This window comes from Bombyx mori, chromosome 19 (assembly GCF_030269925.1).
Source record: "Bombyx mori chromosome 19, ASM3026992v2".
NCBI lineage: Eukaryota > Metazoa > Arthropoda > Insecta > Lepidoptera > Bombycidae > Bombyx > Bombyx mori.
In genome coordinates, this window is record NC_085125.1 from 2,191,878 (window position 1) to 2,209,554 (window position 17,677).

At 37.8% G+C, this 17,677-nt stretch overlaps 2 protein-coding genes and 1 long non-coding RNA gene across 4 annotated transcripts in view; 2 read left to right on the forward strand and 1 right to left on the reverse strand.

Annotated features, from left to right (window-relative positions):
- The window catches only part of LOC101739876 (protein FAM91A1), a 31,696-nt gene extending 21,014 nt beyond the window's left edge, over nt 1-10,682 (forward strand). Inside the window, exon 18 of one of the 2 annotated variants that reach the window (XM_062673895.1) lies at nt 8,986-9,049. Coding sequence is in view for 1 of the 2 variants with exons in the window: in XM_038017573.2 (XP_037873501.2) it covers nt 8,986-9,096 (111 nt within the window). In the remaining variant the exon portion in view is untranslated. Of the gene's footprint in view, nt 1-8,985 lie in introns of both variants that reach the window. The other variant, XM_038017573.2, reaches the window with a different exon arrangement.
- LOC119629957 (uncharacterized) lies at nt 1,389-8,967 on the reverse strand. Its single transcript, XR_005245802.2, has 3 exons — nt 4,689-8,967; nt 1,550-3,786; nt 1,389-1,425 (listed from the first exon to the last, which is right to left on the reverse strand). It is a non-coding gene; the product is annotated as an uncharacterized LOC119629957 (long non-coding RNA).
- A 2,839-nt stretch (nt 10,683-13,521) lies between the features above and the next one.
- Nucleotides 13,522-17,675, forward strand: LOC101744197 (BAG family molecular chaperone regulator 2). Its single transcript, XM_038021398.2, has 3 exons — nt 13,522-13,768; nt 17,029-17,171; nt 17,533-17,675. The coding sequence occupies exons 1-3, from the start codon at nt 13,707-13,709 to the stop codon at nt 17,673-17,675; spliced, it is 348 nt and encodes a 115-aa protein (XP_037877326.2). The 5' UTR covers nt 13,522-13,706.
- The last annotated feature ends 2 nt before the right edge of the window (nt 17,676-17,677 follow it).

Genomic DNA, 17,677 nt, shown 5'->3' on the forward strand with positions numbered 1-17,677 from the left:
TCAACCTCCAATCGAAATTCGACAACTACGAACAGTTTTTACGCTCGCTACCAGACCGTACGTTACCAGAAGCGTAGGTTTTGAGATTTGAGCGTTTCTATAAAAGAACTAGATATTGATGTGCCTTTGGAAAACATACAGCATTGTATTATGAAGAAGCAGTGTGTACTTAGCTTAAATTCCTTGTCTATGTCCAACCATAGACAGTCAATTTAGTTCCATCTTTAGCCGCTAGGTGCTGCCAGCAAGTATAAAGGAAGCGCAGCCATCTTTGATCTTCATAGCGTTGTGTACTTTCGTACTGTGAAGTCGCAAATCCACAAATATTTATTCGAGTTCTTATTAATTGCAAAAAATATTTATTTTGTGGTTCTATGAGTGTTATTTTGCAATCATTACGAGTATTATTTACCAATCCTATCATCGGACGCCATGAATCACGCGTCATCTGTTGGAGGTGATGGTGAGTCAAGCTCCATAATTTCCGAGAGGGAAGATGTCCAGGCGAGACGCGATGGAGACGCCTCGCGTTCGAACAGCTCGTCAAGCGAAAAAGAACAAAAGGAGTCTCTGCGTAAGAAACGACGGGATTCAAAGGTAACGGTCGATCTTCGAATCGGCTCGTTATCCCACCAGGTCAGTGACGTTGTAAATTTTATAATGCATCAACTGTGTGTAACAATTGAATGTAACGAAAATTGTTGTAAACAAATTGATCTCGTCAATACGGAAATTTTGACAAAAACACAACAGATTTAAACTAATAATCTTTGTAACATAATTACTGAAAACTTTGGCAAATCGTCGTACAAGTTATCCGTAAAAGCGTCTTAAATTGTATGCGGAAAAAAAAAAAAGGGGCCGTATGGATAAAAATAAGACGTCAAAGTTTAATTTCCGTGATCTCTAACAAAGTATCCTGTTGCCAACGCACCACTCATTGAGGAATTTTTGTTTGATAATACTAAATTGAAATCTATTAAGTCCCTCGGAGGGCTACAATCCTATTTGTCACAACCTCGTACAAAAGGCAAGCCAAACATTATAAACAATTATAGTCTGTAACATCTGGCACAATCCAGAGGGGGCAATTGAAGACACCGACGGGAGGCACTGAGTGCCACCAAAATTGTAATAATTTGTAAACCATGTATGATTACCAAATACCGTAAAAAAAAAAAAAAAAAAACAAAAAAAAAAAAAAAAAGCGACGGATCAATGCGTCCAATTTTCGATTTTCGAGAGTTGAACAAGGTCGTAAAGATAAAACACCTAACTGTTTTCGGACACCTCGGTACCAAACTTTCTCCACCCAGGGGACTGGATGATAAAATTGAACATTTCTCAGGAATATTTTTCTAGTATCGGTCGCAAAATTTCGTCGATACTTCTTGAGGATCAGTACCAAGGTACCAGTATCAGTACCTTCAGGAAGGAATCGGTACCTTCTTATGAGTTAGTATGAAATGACATGCCTACCCTTCTACCTTCAGGAAGGAATCGGTACCTTCTTATGAGTTAGTATGAAATGACATGCCTACCCTTCTACCTTCAGGAAGGAATCGGTACCTTCTTATGAGTTAGTATGAAATGACATGCCTACCCTTCGGTCTGGCTTCAGAGCCACACCTTTTTGCTTCTATAACATGCGGGTCGCAGAGACCTCGCGTGCAAAGGGAACTCGAGTGCTAGTGTCTACTAGACGACTTCCTTTTGGTCGACCAAGACGAATCCAAGTTGAAACTTCAGGCTGCAGAAGCTGTGAAGCTTTTGGATTAACCTTTTTTGCTTCCATAACATGCTGGGTCGCAGAGACCTTGCGTGCAAAAGGAACTCGAGTGCTAGTCTTCCTAGACGACTTCCTTTTGGTCGACCAAGACAAATCCAAGTTGAAACTTCAGGCTGCAGAAGCCGTGAAGATTTTGGATTATCTGGGCTGGCATGTCAATTTCCATTATGTAGGGTGCTCGGTCGCTCGGTCGCGGAGACATTGCGTGCAAAGTAGAGTGCTAGCTTACCTACACGACTTAATCTTGTTTCACCAAGACAAATAAACGTTTTTGTTCCCATAGCATGCTCGGTCGCGGAGACCTTGCGTACATAGGGAAGTCAAATGTTAACGTACCTACGCGACTTTCTCTCGGTCCTTGAAGACAAATACACCTTTTTGCTTCCATAGCATGCTCGGTCGCGGAGACATTGCGTGCAAAGTCGAAGTGCTAGCTTACCTACACGACTTGATCTTGTTTCACCAAGACAACTAAACTTTTTTGCTCCCATAACATGCTCGGTCGCGAAGACCTTACGTACATAGGGAAGTCAAATGTTAACCTACCTACGCGACTTTCTCTTGGTCCATGAAGACAAATACACCTTTTTTGCTTGCATAGCATGCTCAGTCACGGAAACATTGCGTGCAAAGGGATGTTGAGTGTTATCCCACCTACGCAAGTCCCTCCTGGTCCATCAAAAGAAGTCCAAGTTGAGTCTTCAGGCCACATAAGCTGTGAAGCTCTTTGATTATTTGGGCTGCCAAGTCAGCCTTACAAAAAATCAATTAGTACACTGGTTCAAGAGATGACATGGCTAGGGATTCGATGAAAAATTGCGAGAAATAAAGTGGCCACTCAACAACATTCTAGCTCAAACTCTGACGGAATTACATCACTCTATGTTAACTTGCAAATTTTCTTGCGAAGTTTCAAGAAAAAAAAAAAAAAAAAAAAAAAAAAAACAACCCCGTACAGGCCATCCTGCATGTGTTAACAATTAAATGCAGTGCTGACGCGGAGCCACATGTCAGACATTGCCGATACACAAAACCAACCATTTCCTGGCAACGGAAGCTTCGGACATGTGTACGGGTTACAAATGCAGTGCTGACGCGGAGCCACATGTCAAACATTGCCGAGACACAAAACCAACCATTTCCTGGCAACGGAAGCTTCGGATATGGGTAGGGGTTACAATTAGACAAAATATTAACGTCCTGTCTGTGGTCAGCTCAACAACTGAAACGGCTCAACCACAAAAGAGCTATTTGCAATGGTAGTGACAATCAAAATGAATCTGAAAGTATTTCACTAGCGGTTGACCTTTCGATTTTTAAACTAAGCGATAAGTTCAAGATAACTGTCAGCTTATAATCTCTCGGGGAGATACAACATCGTAGCCGATAGGCTATCACGAGGAAATCAACCTGTGAAATGGCACTTTTTACCACAAGTGACCACAAAAGTTTTTCGAAAGTGGGGTCATCCGGATATAAACCCATTCGCCGACCAAAATTGGATACCTTCAGCAGACCGTAGAGGATGCAACTAGCATGGAGAATTCCTCCTCTCAACCTTTTCCCCAGAGTACTGACTCACTTCAACAGTGTCTAGGGAACCTACCTGGTAGTGTTTCCAGACTGAGCGAAAGCATTTGGGTTTCCAAGCCCTCAGATCCCGAACGCTAGATAACTCGCACGAAATCCAAAACCTGCCTCCTCCACAGGGTAAACATTAACCCTGAAAGCTTAGAAACGGGGGGGGGGGGTTGTACAAATAATAGACTGGTCTACACAGGAGAAGATTTATTGAAAATAAGCTGGTGTCAATCCACTTTGCCAGCATACTTACCAGCAACTAGAAGATGGTGCATATGGTGCTACAGTTTTAAAATTGATCCTAAGTCTGCAGATGTTGCCAAATTCTGTTTTCTTTTTTTCTCTTTTTCTCTTTTTCAAAAAGAAAATTTTGCCTGTAAAACAATCCTTCTGCATAAAGCAGCGCTGTCGACTTTCTGTGGACAACATACATGTAGGACAGCAAACATTCTCAAGCTCTCTAATAAAAATTGCTATTTTAAAAAAGCCATCGGAATAACTAAACATAATTGAACTACTTATTACAACTTTACTAAGTATAGTCCCATTCACATGAGATCCGAGAATAGTTCTAAATTGGTTTTCTTCAAACCCAGCCACCAGATCACGCCTCAAGGTAGCTTGAAGGACACCAACAACCATGTTGCTGGCTACTGGACGCAGAGTTAATAACCTTACTTTGCTCATCATTTCTAAAGACAGTTTCTTTGATAACAGAGAAAAACATCTTTCTGATACCAGTCTTTGGGTCTAAAATTGAAATCCATTTTCGTCAATAATCTGCATAAGTGCTTTCTAAACATGAAACTAAAGACATGCCCAGTAAGATTCGTAAGGACTTTTTTCTAACTATGTGTGTTGTCACAAAAGCGGCATACCGTACTGTAAGTGGAAACTGGTCTTCGTTCAACCTTACGAGGTAGTGGCATCAACCCATCTCTAAGAAGTTGTAGATCAGCAGTAGCCTCTGAGATGGATTGATAATGAACCAATGGACGAAATACTTTCTAGAGGCAATTGCAAATCATCCAAACGTTTACAATAATTATTGCCGAATAATAGAGCTTCCTAAAGATCCTCACGATTCTTTTTTTCAAAACATTTACTCATCATTTACTCATGTTGTATATACATCATTTATACAATTTATACATTTATACATTTTCTTGTATATACAAGATAAAATGTTTATTACAAACTTATAAATATTTTTTAATTATTGAATTAACATGAAAGTTAACAGCTGTGTTTTTTCGATTTAATAATTATATAAATTATGAACATTATCATTGCGCTTCATAATTTTATTATAGCTTACCTATTTCATCATAGCGTTGTGCTTAATAATTTCACCAGCAGATAACAAACACGTCTTCATAATACAATGCTGTATGTTTTCCAAAGGCACATCAATATTACGGTTTTACATAACAATAAAACCGATATTATGTGCCGAGAAGGAAAACATACAGCATTGCAGGAAGTTCTTCCTGGTGAAGACTATGAAGATCAAAGATGGCTGCGCTTCCTTTATACTTGCTGGCAGCACCTAGCGGCTAAAGATGGAACTAAATTGACTGTCTATGGTTGGACATAGACAAGGAATTTAAGCTAAGTACACACTGCTTCTTCATAATACAATGCTGTATGTTTTCCTTCTCGGCACATAATATCGGTTTTATTGTTATGTAAAACCGTAATATTTCAGATTTGACTAGCCGACTTGAAACGCGGTGCGCTATTCAAAAAAAAAAAAAAAATGCAATGTTGTTTTGCTGCGATATCTAATGCTATCTTGGCACAGAACGAATGCGTTATACTGCCATACAAACCTTGCCGACTGGTCAAATTCAGCGGATGTTCAGCTTAATACTTCCGCCATTTACGAAAAGTTGAAACCGCTATTTGGTAACTATTTCGGCTATAAAAGTTTCTAACGATATTCTTCAAATAATTTACGGTAAGCGAGCCGAAGTTATACGATGTCGTAGATACCCCTTAATGAAATTAAAGGATAGGTATATCAGGGAAGATTTAGAGAAAATATCTTGTGATTATATGTTTAACCCCAACTTATTATTGGCATATACACAGAAGATTGGTGGTATTGATAAATTACAAAACGGCACCATCTGCTACTCGCATCCGGCCCACATCGCCGGAACCCTCGGCATGTACTGCCAATGCAAAGCCATGTCGAGCTAGGCCACATTCCAATACATCTAAAGAGGCCGAAAACAGATATTCTGAGCGATGCTATCCAAATAATTCCTAAGCAAGAAAAACGGGGGGAGGGGGAACAAGTTCAAAGAGGAACGAAAATCGGGAAATAAAAATAAATTACCCAACAGCATTTTCAGGCGGATGTCTAGGACTATATCGAAGCACCTGGACTCGATCCACCAAACGTAATATTGAAATTAATAACAGGTTTTCAAATACCTTTAAACAAAACATGTCCATTGGTTCTTCCAAACTTGGATGTTTCAGCCTATCAAACTCCATCACCTTTGATGTCAATCAAAATTCAAAATTTAATTCAATAGAGTTTTAGAACCCGCACCCCCGACACCGTCTTTCATATTTCCTCTTTTCATACTTCCCAAGACTAATGAAAGAATCGAACAATTTTCAACCTCAAGGCATTGAACAAGTACATGAAAGTCATTTTCACCTTTTCCACCATCAACGAGTCCCTAAGTTTTACAACAGATTGAGCAGGTTTCTCGGGATCAGTTATCAGGGTCGTCTACTTCAAATGACATGTCTGCCATTCGGCTTAGCTGCACCACCGCGGATGGATTTTTTGCTTCAGTGACAAACTGAATAGCCGAAATACTTCAGAATACTGCGACTAGCGGTTATTCGCTTGTACACCAGGGCAGAGCACCTCCCGCCATCGGAGCAGAGTTCATCCATATTATCTGGAACCGCTGCGTTCATTGACAGTGCGTTTCCAGAGGTATTTTTTGCCACGTACCATCTGGCTACGGAATGAGCTCTCTCCACGGTGTTTCCCGAGCGCTATGACATGTCCTTCTTTAAACGAGGCTTGTGGAGAGAATTAAGCAATAGGCAGCGGCTTGGCTCTGCCCCTGGCGTTGCTGAAGTCCATGGGCGACGGTAACTTCTCACTTTCAGGTGGGCAGTATGCTCGTCTGCCTACAAGGGCAAAAGACGTGTTGGAATCTCAAGTAACTATACTGAGACCTTAGAACTCATATCTCAAGGTGGGTGGCATCATTTACGCTGTAGATGTTTATGGGCTCCAGTAACTACTTAACACCAGGTGGGCTGTGAACTCGTCCACCCATATAAACGACCGGTTATGACACCGACGAGCTTGACAGACTTTCTGGAAATCGTATGGGACACCAAATCCAACACAAAGTCCCTGCCCAAGAATTTGCTCGTGCGATTTGCTGCTGGCAGTTGGAACCTAAAGCAGGCGCAAAGCCTCTTAGGATATCTCAACTTTGCGACTTTCATCACCCAACGGGGAAAGTTGCTATGCCGAGATCTTGCAGTATCACAGCAACAAGCTCAGGAGGTATCCTCATTTACCAAAGCAGTATTCGGACGAGGTACGTACAGAGCTGAATTGGTGGTTAGAGAAAGTCAGTCAGAGGATACCGATTCATCCACAGAGAATGGCCACGAACCACGTCATCAATTGCTAACTTTAATAGACCACCTCAAAGTTGTACTTATCCCTCACCACTTACCACCGGGACTGTACAACACCGAAGCCGGCCACCTCTTACGCAATCACGGCGGCTCGGAGTGTTATCTCCTCATAGAAGAAGCAACCACTAGGCTATTCAACCTGTGGGAAACACCAGACATAGACTTGTTCGCGTCTCGGACCGCTCATGGATAACAAACTATGTTACTCAAGACTTATTGAAACTCGCGGTAGGACCTCTTGAGTCCGCGCGAGTAGGTATTTTGCCGTGAAGCAGTGGTGCATTTCGGTTTGAAGGGTGGGGCAGCCGTTGTAACTATACCTGAGACCTTAGATCTTATATCTCAAGATGGGTGGCGCTTTTACGTTCTAGACGTCTATGGGCTCTAGTGACCATATAATACCAGGTGGGCTGTGAGCTCGTCCTCCCATCAAAGCAAAACTCGAACGCCTCCTCTACAACGCGTTCAGCAGATCTTGGCATTACTGACTAGCATGGCCGTTTCCGCCGCTCGGTCTGATATCCAGAGTGCTGGACCACTTCAACTCAACCTCAAGTCTGTACATACTAGTGGTACCCAAGTGCAAGAAGCCCTTTTGGAGGCCAGACCTGAAATCACCTGCCCTCAAACGACTCGTGAAGCTCAGATAACTGAGCATCAGTCTGGTGGACACTGATAATTTTACCGCCAGCCCAAGTCAGCAATCTACACCTGAAAGCTTGGCTCATTTTTAGAATAAGGGGTAAGGTTTTGTCAAGAAAATAGTATTAATTCTCGTGTACCCGAATTAGCAAATGTAGCTAGATTTCTCGATTATCTGTATTTATCTCATGGTCTCTCCTACCGGACCATTCTAGTTCATAAGTCTGTTATAGCGTCCGTTTGTGAAACTATATCGGATATAAAAATAGCTTCGAGTCCGATAGTGAAACACATACTGAAATCTATTTCCTTGGCAAAGCCTGCACCTTTTTTAAATTACCCATATTTGGGTCGAAAACTAATTCACCTTCACACCAACACTCCAGTTGGACATTCGTGGCTGCTCCTGACTAATACATCGATACAGTATTCTGGCTACGCAATCTAGTGAATATGACACAGATTACTAAAATTTCCTCTGGTTTGCTATTCTTAGCAACTAAAGGCTCCACTAAGCCAGCTACTACAGCGATGACTAGTAGTTGGGTAAAAAGTTTTTTAGGAGACTTAGGTATTCAGGCCTCAGTTGGAAGTTGTAGAGCGGTGGTGAAAACTTTAAACTGGGTAGGAAATTGAACATACTTTTAGAAAGTTCTATCAAAAACATATTATTGATGCATCAAACACTGATATAAATTCTGAGAAATCTTTCTCAGTATTTTCGTCCTAAATCCTATTAGGTCGATTTGAATTAAGTGCGTAATATTATACGGTTACCTTCGATTATTTTAAATTATGTGGTTAATTCAAGCTTTGCTTCAATTAAACATAATAAGTCACATTGTTGCTTTTTAAATAAATTTGTTTATTTCAAATACAAGCCACCAGGAGATAACAAACAGTCTCTCATAATGGACTTCGGACGTCAAACGGAACACATAATATAGAAATTTTACCTTCCAATAAAATTTGTATTATGTTTCCTAAGACGTCCGAAGTCCAGATAATGGCTTCCTGGGGCTACATCCATCATTATGAGCCGAACAATGACAAATATGGCGGCTTGTCTTTGCTTGTTGGTTCGGTTCCAGACGTTATAGAGGGCGCTGTAGGCGGGACTTAGGAAACGGAAGTAGTCAAATTTAGCGACCTGCAGTGGAAATCATACGATGTACTCTCATAATGGACTTCGGACGTCTTAGGAAACATAATACAAATTTTATTGGAAGGTAAAATTTCTATATTTTTTTAAATAAATACGTAATTATATGTTTTATTTTTCTCAGTACTATCCAGGCGAAGACATGGGCATAGTGAAGCGAGGTACTCTGGTCCCTTTGCCGCGCAAAAGCTTAGCGTTCGAGAACGGACGCATCAGCGAGTGGAACGGGAAGTGAGGCTGTCTCGCTCTCGCCGCAACAACAACCGGCCGAGCGACAGAGACGGGTATACGTCCGTCCCACGACACGCGTTCGTCGTTACGATTTTGAGCTTTATTAGAACGTAGTCGAAGTTAATATATTATATTGTGATTATCATTAATGTTATTTTGATCTGAGCGAATGAATATTACAGAAACTATTTGTTGTGGAAGAAATGTACTTAACAATATGTGAAGGTCAACGTTTATATTCCAGATGTGGTAAAGTCACCTTTTCATTAATAGCATAGATGTGTGAACGAGCTCACGGAACGCCCGGTGATAGCTGGAGTCCATAGACATCACTTAAAGCCTGTCAATTGTAAAGTACAACGGCAGTCCCACTATTCACAGCAGAATGCACGACAACCATTACCCACTTTTTCATTCCATTACTAAAGTCTTATTGTACTGAATAAAACACTTCACCCTCTTAGATGCCTAATTGTAATTGAAAGTGATCGCTTGAAAAACTGAAACTAATCCTGCTTTTCATTGAATTTGATTGAGTTAGCCGGTCATAATTAAACCACTCATCGTGGCAATCTATTGACTATATACCAATTTAAAAAATAAATCCATATAAATGTCACATAACAATATTACATACGAATGCTTTATCTATCAGCTATCTATAGATCGTCGGCTTAAATCCGGCTCGAAGGACCAAAAAAAGGATGTGCAGTGTGTTCGGGTTTCTTATGATAGTGATAACAACTCTAATGATTTGAGAAATTATTTATTCATAAGCTCAAACTCACTGATAGAAGGTATGGTATAAATGATCTTAAGCGAGTACGCAACGCCTTGCTGATGGCGGTAAAAGAACTGACACGAAAATGAATGACTCCGATGCATAATGCATCCGTATGCATGTTACTGTACGCACTTGTCCGTACTATATGTGGGCATAAATTGAAAAGGACTTTCTGATTATAAATTACGCACGAGCGTCACGATTGAGACATCGACCTCATGACGGGACATGGTGGCGCCGTACGCGCTAGTGCACTCATCTAGAGCCAAAACTAGACATATTAGTGTTGATGGTACTATGACAGACACATTCGCTGGAGTTCCATAAAGAACTATGCCAAGTTTCATCGCAATTAGATGGAAAAAAATAGACATAATAACAGACATAGACATTTTTTTTAAATAACACTGAAAGAAACCTCTTGAATAAAAGCAACACACATATATATAGTCTATGTATTTATTTGATTATAAATGCCATATTTGATATGCCATAAAGAGTAGTTTGTATTTATTAATTGGCAACATTTAAGTTCTATTATTTATGTAGTGTAAAAACTTTTGTTCACAGATTGTATATTTTTCTTTTTTGTTTATTTGTCTGAAGACATTATTTAATATGACAGTGACAATTGTATGAGAGAGAAAAAAAACGGATACATATATGCAATTATTTTGGACACAGTATGTATTTAAGTTATATATTAAAAAGTCATAACTATTGCAATAAGATTTATAAAATGTTGTTTTGTTTCTTTACATATGGATCTAATCGTATAAATGTGCATAATAAAGTTATCAAAACAACCTATGTTTTTTTTTTTACAGTAACGAAACATTTTAAAAGGTAATGTAGTAATGGTAAAATTTTACCTGTCTCCGGTATTGACAAACTATTCTGTTTTATTGTTATTATCTATATAACGATACTATATAATATGGAGGGTAGAGGTGAGGAGAACCGTCTCATGTGGGAGAAGCTTGAAAGTGTCCTATTTTCAGCACTAAATAACAGTTCAAAAATCCTCCAGAATGACGCTAGCATAGGCACAGGGTATGATATGAATTGAGCAGTTGTTAACTGATTGAAGTATGCTGAGTTAGGAAATTTAATATATTTAATGACTAGAGTAGTTGGTGACAGTGTAATACAAGACCTCCCATGTTTACGTAGTCCAAACTAATTTCGTCAATATAACCTAAAATTATTGCTGGGGTAAATAAAACTTGGAGACATCGATTGAATTTTCTTATCAGCTTTAAATAAAATACTTTTTGTGATTTTGTAGTGCTTACAGTTCTTTCGTCTTTCTTTTTTATTTCTCTATCTTATTCCAATAACTTCCAGCGCCATTTTTTAAATTTACCCGGTTGCTACTGTAGCGCCATCCTTATAATTTAGCGGATTTTAACGGACACTTTTTCACAACACAAAGACAGTTCTCCTTACCTCTACCCTCCATAATTTAAATGAAAGTTTGGAGAGAAGATAACTGGAATTAGGAGGGTTCCTTATAAGGGTGAATTAAAAAAGTTTTTTTTTAAGTGTTTTTATGACCTGGTAACTGAGACCTGAGTCATGTCTTATTTTAATTTAAATTCATATTTTTATGAAAAATGATATTATGGAGTTACTAACGTACTTACCAAATTTAAAGTTATTTTTAATGAAACATGCATAAGTATAATGTGTATTTTATTTTGTCTCAATCAGTTTTTTTATAAGCCTTTAAGATGTACCTACGTTGTCTTCATCCTTTCTTTTGGCAATGTGATCTGGCATTCTTCATTTTCTTTTTCTAATTCCTCCAAATAGGTTGAAGTCTTTCTACCGAGATGTGGTTGTGGCCTTTTTAGACACCACATATTCCAGATGAGGTAATCCTCTTAGTTGTTTTAGTATGACAATCAGCTTCTTGCATCACGTTGCCACTGTCGTATATATATATATATATATTTATTCCTCAATTACTCATGGTTTCCCAGCAACACGGTAGAAATTTACTGAGCGCTAATCTTAAACTTCTGGGAAGAACTAAAGAAGCCATTTTCAGAATTTTTTATCCCATTTTTCCACATTTTCACAGATAGTAAACGGCTAATATGCCATCATAACTGCTCTTAAATATTAAGTAGATTATATATGATCACTACACGTTTAAACCTGACGAAAAACTAAATTAACAAAGAAAAAATCACACTTCTTTTCGCCTCACATTCTCATCAAAAAATATCACATTCACATTATATCCTTACACAGTTTCCGGGCTTACTTACCATTATTCTTCGAATTAAAAGCAGCTTTAGCAGAGTCGCGTGCAGTCGCGTATTTAAATTTATAGAATTGGTTTCACTTTTATGACTGGAATATTTGATCATTTTTTCGTCTAGAGAGCTTTGCCTTAATCCTCAATACGTAGGTTGTATGGCTTTGTTCCGTTTGTCAGTCTGAGTTAAGCATTCGTCAAGAATCACGAAACGTCAGTCGAGTTCGATTTTGTTTTGGAAGTTTGCAGTGCGGTAGTTGAATATTGACGTCAAAGAAAATTGTAAAGACTTTGTTTTGAGCTTGTTAACAGCGCTGATCGATTAGCTTATACCTTTCAAAGAAAAACTGACGGCTTAGGCCCATAATATCATTCAGGGTTTAAACTAAGGATCAACAAAACTTCGTTCAAATTTGATCCATAGATTAAACTACTTTCGTAATATCAATACAAAAACAAACAGAGATCAGCTGAACTGTGACAATGTTATGACGTGTGGCAACATTTTGTGATCCGTTCATTCTTTTCAATCTTTTAACAATCCCAAGCTAAAATTACACATCTGTATTTGACAGTTGCATCGTTTTTCCAAATAAAATTCAATAATTCGTTATGTCCGTCGAAAATAAAACACGCGTTCCCAATTTTTCAAAATCGGAAACAGAATTGCTCACAAGCTTGGTGAGACAATATAGCCATATATTGGAAAATAAAAAAAGTGATATGACAAATAATCAGCTGAAGGAGCAAACTTGGTCAAAGCTGGCCAAAGAATTCAACAGTTTGTCGTCATTTGTGTTCAGAAGTGACAAGACTCTTCGCGCAAAGTATGACAATATAAAAAAGAGGGCCAAGACCAAATATAGTACGTTTCGGAGAAGTTTGTATGGAACAGGGGGTGGACCATCCGCTGAAATTAATTTCAGTCAAGAAGAGGAAGTGGTAATGGAGTTATCTGGGACTAGTGTGATGGGATTACCATCTCGCAATGACTGTGATGAGGTATGTATGAGTAGCTTCTAATTATATCTATCTCTATTTGTCTTATAATCAAATGACCACTGATTAAACCTATACTTTACCAAAAGTCACCAATAATGAAAGAACAGCAGAACTTCAGAACTGTTTTCTATTCTAAGCAAAAATATGATGTGAATTTTACAAAAATGGTAAATTGGTGCAATTTTGTCTTTTTACAGATAGTAATAACAAAGGAAACAAAGGAAAAATATGCCGAGACCAGCCAAGACACAGCACTTCCGGCAAAAAATAATCAAAATATACTGGTGTGTATTAATTTTATATAAAAAAAAATCTGCCTATTCCCAATCCTAACAAGAACAGTGCTTTGCAGAATATACCACAGTAGGCCTGTGTCTATAGGCTAGTGAGAAAGTGTTAAGACATAATGTGTGCCAGAACGAGGTCCACTGTCCTGCCTGTTACTACCACAAACCATACAAGTGTTTCATTTTCTTAATCTGAAAGCCTGAAGCTGGGAGGACTTTAAAATTTGTTTTTATTAAACTGATTTGTATCAAAGTGTCAAAGTGCATCTCAAACTATGGAGGTGGATCAATTTGCATTAGAAGGTGGTAAGGCATCCAGAGGGTTCACGAAAGACAGGTATGGTTTTTCGACCGAATAAAATCGTTCATAAAAGCTGCTTGTAGGTACTCAAACTTTTCGAAAGCCAAAAATGGTATCGGCCGAAACTTTTGCGGTCGCCCACGCCACAAGCCTTGTTGAAACTATAATAAATTATTTTTTTACCAAGATTACTATTTTGTTAGTCATATTGTTAGCCGTATAAGGTGATTGGAGTTTCGTGCTTATAATTATAGTAATCTAATTGGAATTACGTGACGACGTACGCATTCGTGACAACTACAAAGAAGTTATGATTAATTGTAGTCATTAATGAGGTATGTTACATTATTAATTTCAACATCTCCGATATATTTATTTCCATACGAAACGCTAGAAAATAAAAATAGTATAAATGAATGTTATAATACCAAAAAGTGTGAGGTTTTAAAGTTCTCATTTTTGTTTCATTCATTTCTTAATCAGAGTATTTCGCTTTTATATTTGTAATATATTATCATTGTTACTAGCAGAAGCAATATTTAGTTTATGTTGTGTTGGGTGAAGAGTCAGATCCTACAACGTGTTTATTACATGATATCAGTAGACTGGCCAAGTCCTTTTTTCTGCTAATCGGTTTTTCCCATAACTTATTTGTAATATATAGTTTGATATTTTACCTTTATAAATCAATCCTTCTCCTGTGCCCTGTGTAAATTTCACTGGTGTATTGTTAGCCCACACAGGACTACTACAGCTTTACCTATATCTACCATTGCAACATATTCAGCTTGTAATAAAAACATAAGGTTAGCAGTATTATCAATAAAAATTGCCTTTTCCAGGTAACTAGTAATGATATTGACGGTAGAAAGTGGAAATGTCGTAACTTGCTTTTGCATTCTGGATTTTCTTGTATAAAAAAATACTGCTTCTGGAGTTTCATTTTCCTATAATAAAATTTTTCATCCACCTTTATTTCATACCAATTTTGAACATTATATCTCTATAAATATATAAAATGAGTTATGAATTTTTGAAATAGTTTTATGGCTCTGGTATAAGGTCGGGGTTTTCAAGTTATGACAATTCTGCTTTCTTGCGTCGATATGGTCAGTTACTATTCTATATCTCACTGAGTGAAGAAATAAGGGGAATATATTATTGTCTACAGGCTTCCTGTTTCAAAAAGTTAGACCCTCTTATGATAATGAATGAGTAGCTCATGGTCCATCCGGTGTTAAGTGGTTACCAGGACCTATAGACATTCTAATTTGAATTAAGGTGATCACTTTGGCATTAGAGTTTGAAATTTTAATTGATAAGTAGGCATATTTTAGTTTGAAAGTTTTGTATAGTCTTAAAGTTATGTAGACAAGCTTGCTGGATTTATTGTGACCAGCCAGTTTCTTCGTTTTAATTGTGTTGCTAATGTCATAGTTTATGATTTGGTTGAACTATACAGAAAATAAAATAAATGAAACAATACCCTTGTTTTCACATGTCTTTGGATGCATAAAAGTGACCTTCATACTCTGAACTGTTTTAATTAAAATAAATCATTCAACATTCTCCTTCCTGGTTCTTTGTAAGCAATTAATTGTACAGTTCTCTATTACATAATCACATGTATATGTGTTGTTAGTAAATGTATTTGAGAAATAGGACTACTTATATTTTTTTTAAATTCACACCAGGCACTTTACCAACATTCGGTTAAGAGCTTATATGCATATCGACGCTTGAAAGGCAAACGTGACTAAGCGACAATGCGTGAACTTTACAGTAGACTAATTTAAAGTTGAAATACCTGAAAACAAAATATGTTTTAACTAAACCAGCTGTAGTAGAATCTAGCTAGTAGCTGTAGGATTGAAATGATTTTAATAGACCTAGAAATATATATTTTTTGCACATCGAAAATGGATATTGCCTTTCATTTATGTACAAAGCAGTTATTGTCGCTTAGTCACTTTTGCCTTTCAAGCGTCAATATATATTTCCTTTTGTTTATGCCAAATATTTCTATCTGCATATATTGGGGTATTTTTCTATAGTGTTCTTATTTCACCTTCTTCACCTTGATTTTCTAATTCAGTTTATCTTTTCATTTTCTGTAATTGTCATTGTCTGTCATTATCCATAGTAAAGCATGAAAGAGGAGTGCATGCGGTAGATATCTAAATGTAGACATGTGTGAATGTAGCCCCAGTGATTGATAAATTAAAGAGAGGACAGTTAGGGTGGTATGGACATGTGATGCATAGAGAGGAGATGCATGTGACTTTGAGATGTATGAAAATGGTAGTGCAAGGCAAAGGGGGAAGTGGTTGACCGAAGAAGACATGAAGTCGTCGTGGCCTAAAGGATAAGACGTTCGGTGCATTCGTATCTAGCGATGCACCCGTGTTCGAATCCTGCAGGCGGGTATCAATTTTTGTAATGAAATACGCACTTAACAAATGTTCACGATTGAATCCACATTGAAGGAAATCATCAATCATGTAATAAAAATCTAACCCGCAAAATTATAATTTGCGTCATTACTGGGGGTAGGACCTCTTGTGAGTCCGCACGGGTAGGTACCACCACCCTGCCTATTTCTGCCGTCAAGCAGTAATGCGTTTCGGTTTGAAGGGTGGGGCAGCCATTGTAACTATACTGAAACCTTAGAATTTATATCTCAAGGTGGGTGGCGCATTTACGTTGTAGATGTCTATGGGCTCCAGTAACCATTTAACACTAGGTGGGCCGTGAGCTGGACCACCCATCAAAGCAATAAAAAAAAAAGGGTGGAATGTGTGAATGACGATATGAAAGAAAGAGAAGTAAGTGTTGAGATGACAGTTGATAGAGGGAATGGAATAGAAAAATTTGCTGTGCCGACCCCACCTACTGGGATAAGGTGAATACAAAGAAGAATTGTGTTATTAGCCCATAATTAATCTAATTTCAGTGTCTTAGTCCACACAATTCCTGGGTTGGTTTAAGTCTCTTTTGTTGTCAGATCTAATTCAAAGCCATCAATTTTTTCTGGAATTTTTATCTGGAAAAACACTTGTAATTCATAAAAGTTTGATATGTATCTAACAAAATTTCCTGTTTGCTTAAACTAATTCATTATGTGATATTAACATAGTGCTTATTCACCTTTTCATGAAAAGGAATACCAAATGCAGGTATACAAAATATAGACACATCATTAAACTGACACCTTACTCAACATATACGTGTTTAAGTTTGTAGTTCAGTTAGTTAAATAATAAAAAATAATAGTTACAATCTTATGTTTTATTCAGACTGATAGCAGTACTAGATCAAGTCGAGATGCGAGTGGAGAGGCTCCGAAAAGACACAGTCAGGATTGAAGAAGAAAAGGACTCCTTACTTTCAACTTTAGACAGCATCAAACATTCAGAACTGCTATTGGATATATCGGAGTGTAAGCTTTTTATTTAGATTCAAATTGTAAAAACAAAAATTTTAAATTCAGACAAAACTAATCAACTCAGACCCAAGTATATTTTGGAAATAATATTTCTGAACAGAACCTGTTTCCATCATTAAAAGTAAATTAAATAAAGCAAGTGCTCATATTATTTGCAAATTTTATTAGTGATATAATTAGTGAAAACGGTGCAATTAATAAATTGTTTTCATTAGATTTAAACTTTTTTATTCAACTAATTAACACTATTAAAATGACTGAAGTAATTCGTTTAAAGAAGTGAGAGTGAATAAATGTGATTTCCCCATAATACTAGTGTTTTGTAACATTGGGAAGGCGCTGTAAACATTTTCAGGTGATAAGGACGATATCACACGATACGCGGACCGCATCCTGTCCCGGGCTATGACCGTAGAGGTGACAGTGCGCACTGACCGAGACCATCAGCAGGAGGAAGCTCTGTATCAGGTTGGTTTATCTACTATACATGACACGTAAAG

Bases quoted from the DNA above. Each gene is read 5' to 3' on its own strand.
- LOC101744197 (XM_038021398.2), top strand. From the start codon at position 13,707: ATGGAGGTGGATCAATTTGCATTAGAAGGTGGTAAGGCATCCAGAGGG. The intron at 13,769-17,028 runs GTATGGTTTTTC...TGTTTTATTCAG, and splicing joins AGAGGGTTCACGAAAGACAG to ACTGATAGCAGTACTAGATC. The intron at 17,172-17,532 runs GTAAGCTTTTTA...AAACATTTTCAG, and splicing joins GCTATTGGATATATCGGAGT to GTGATAAGGACGATATCACA.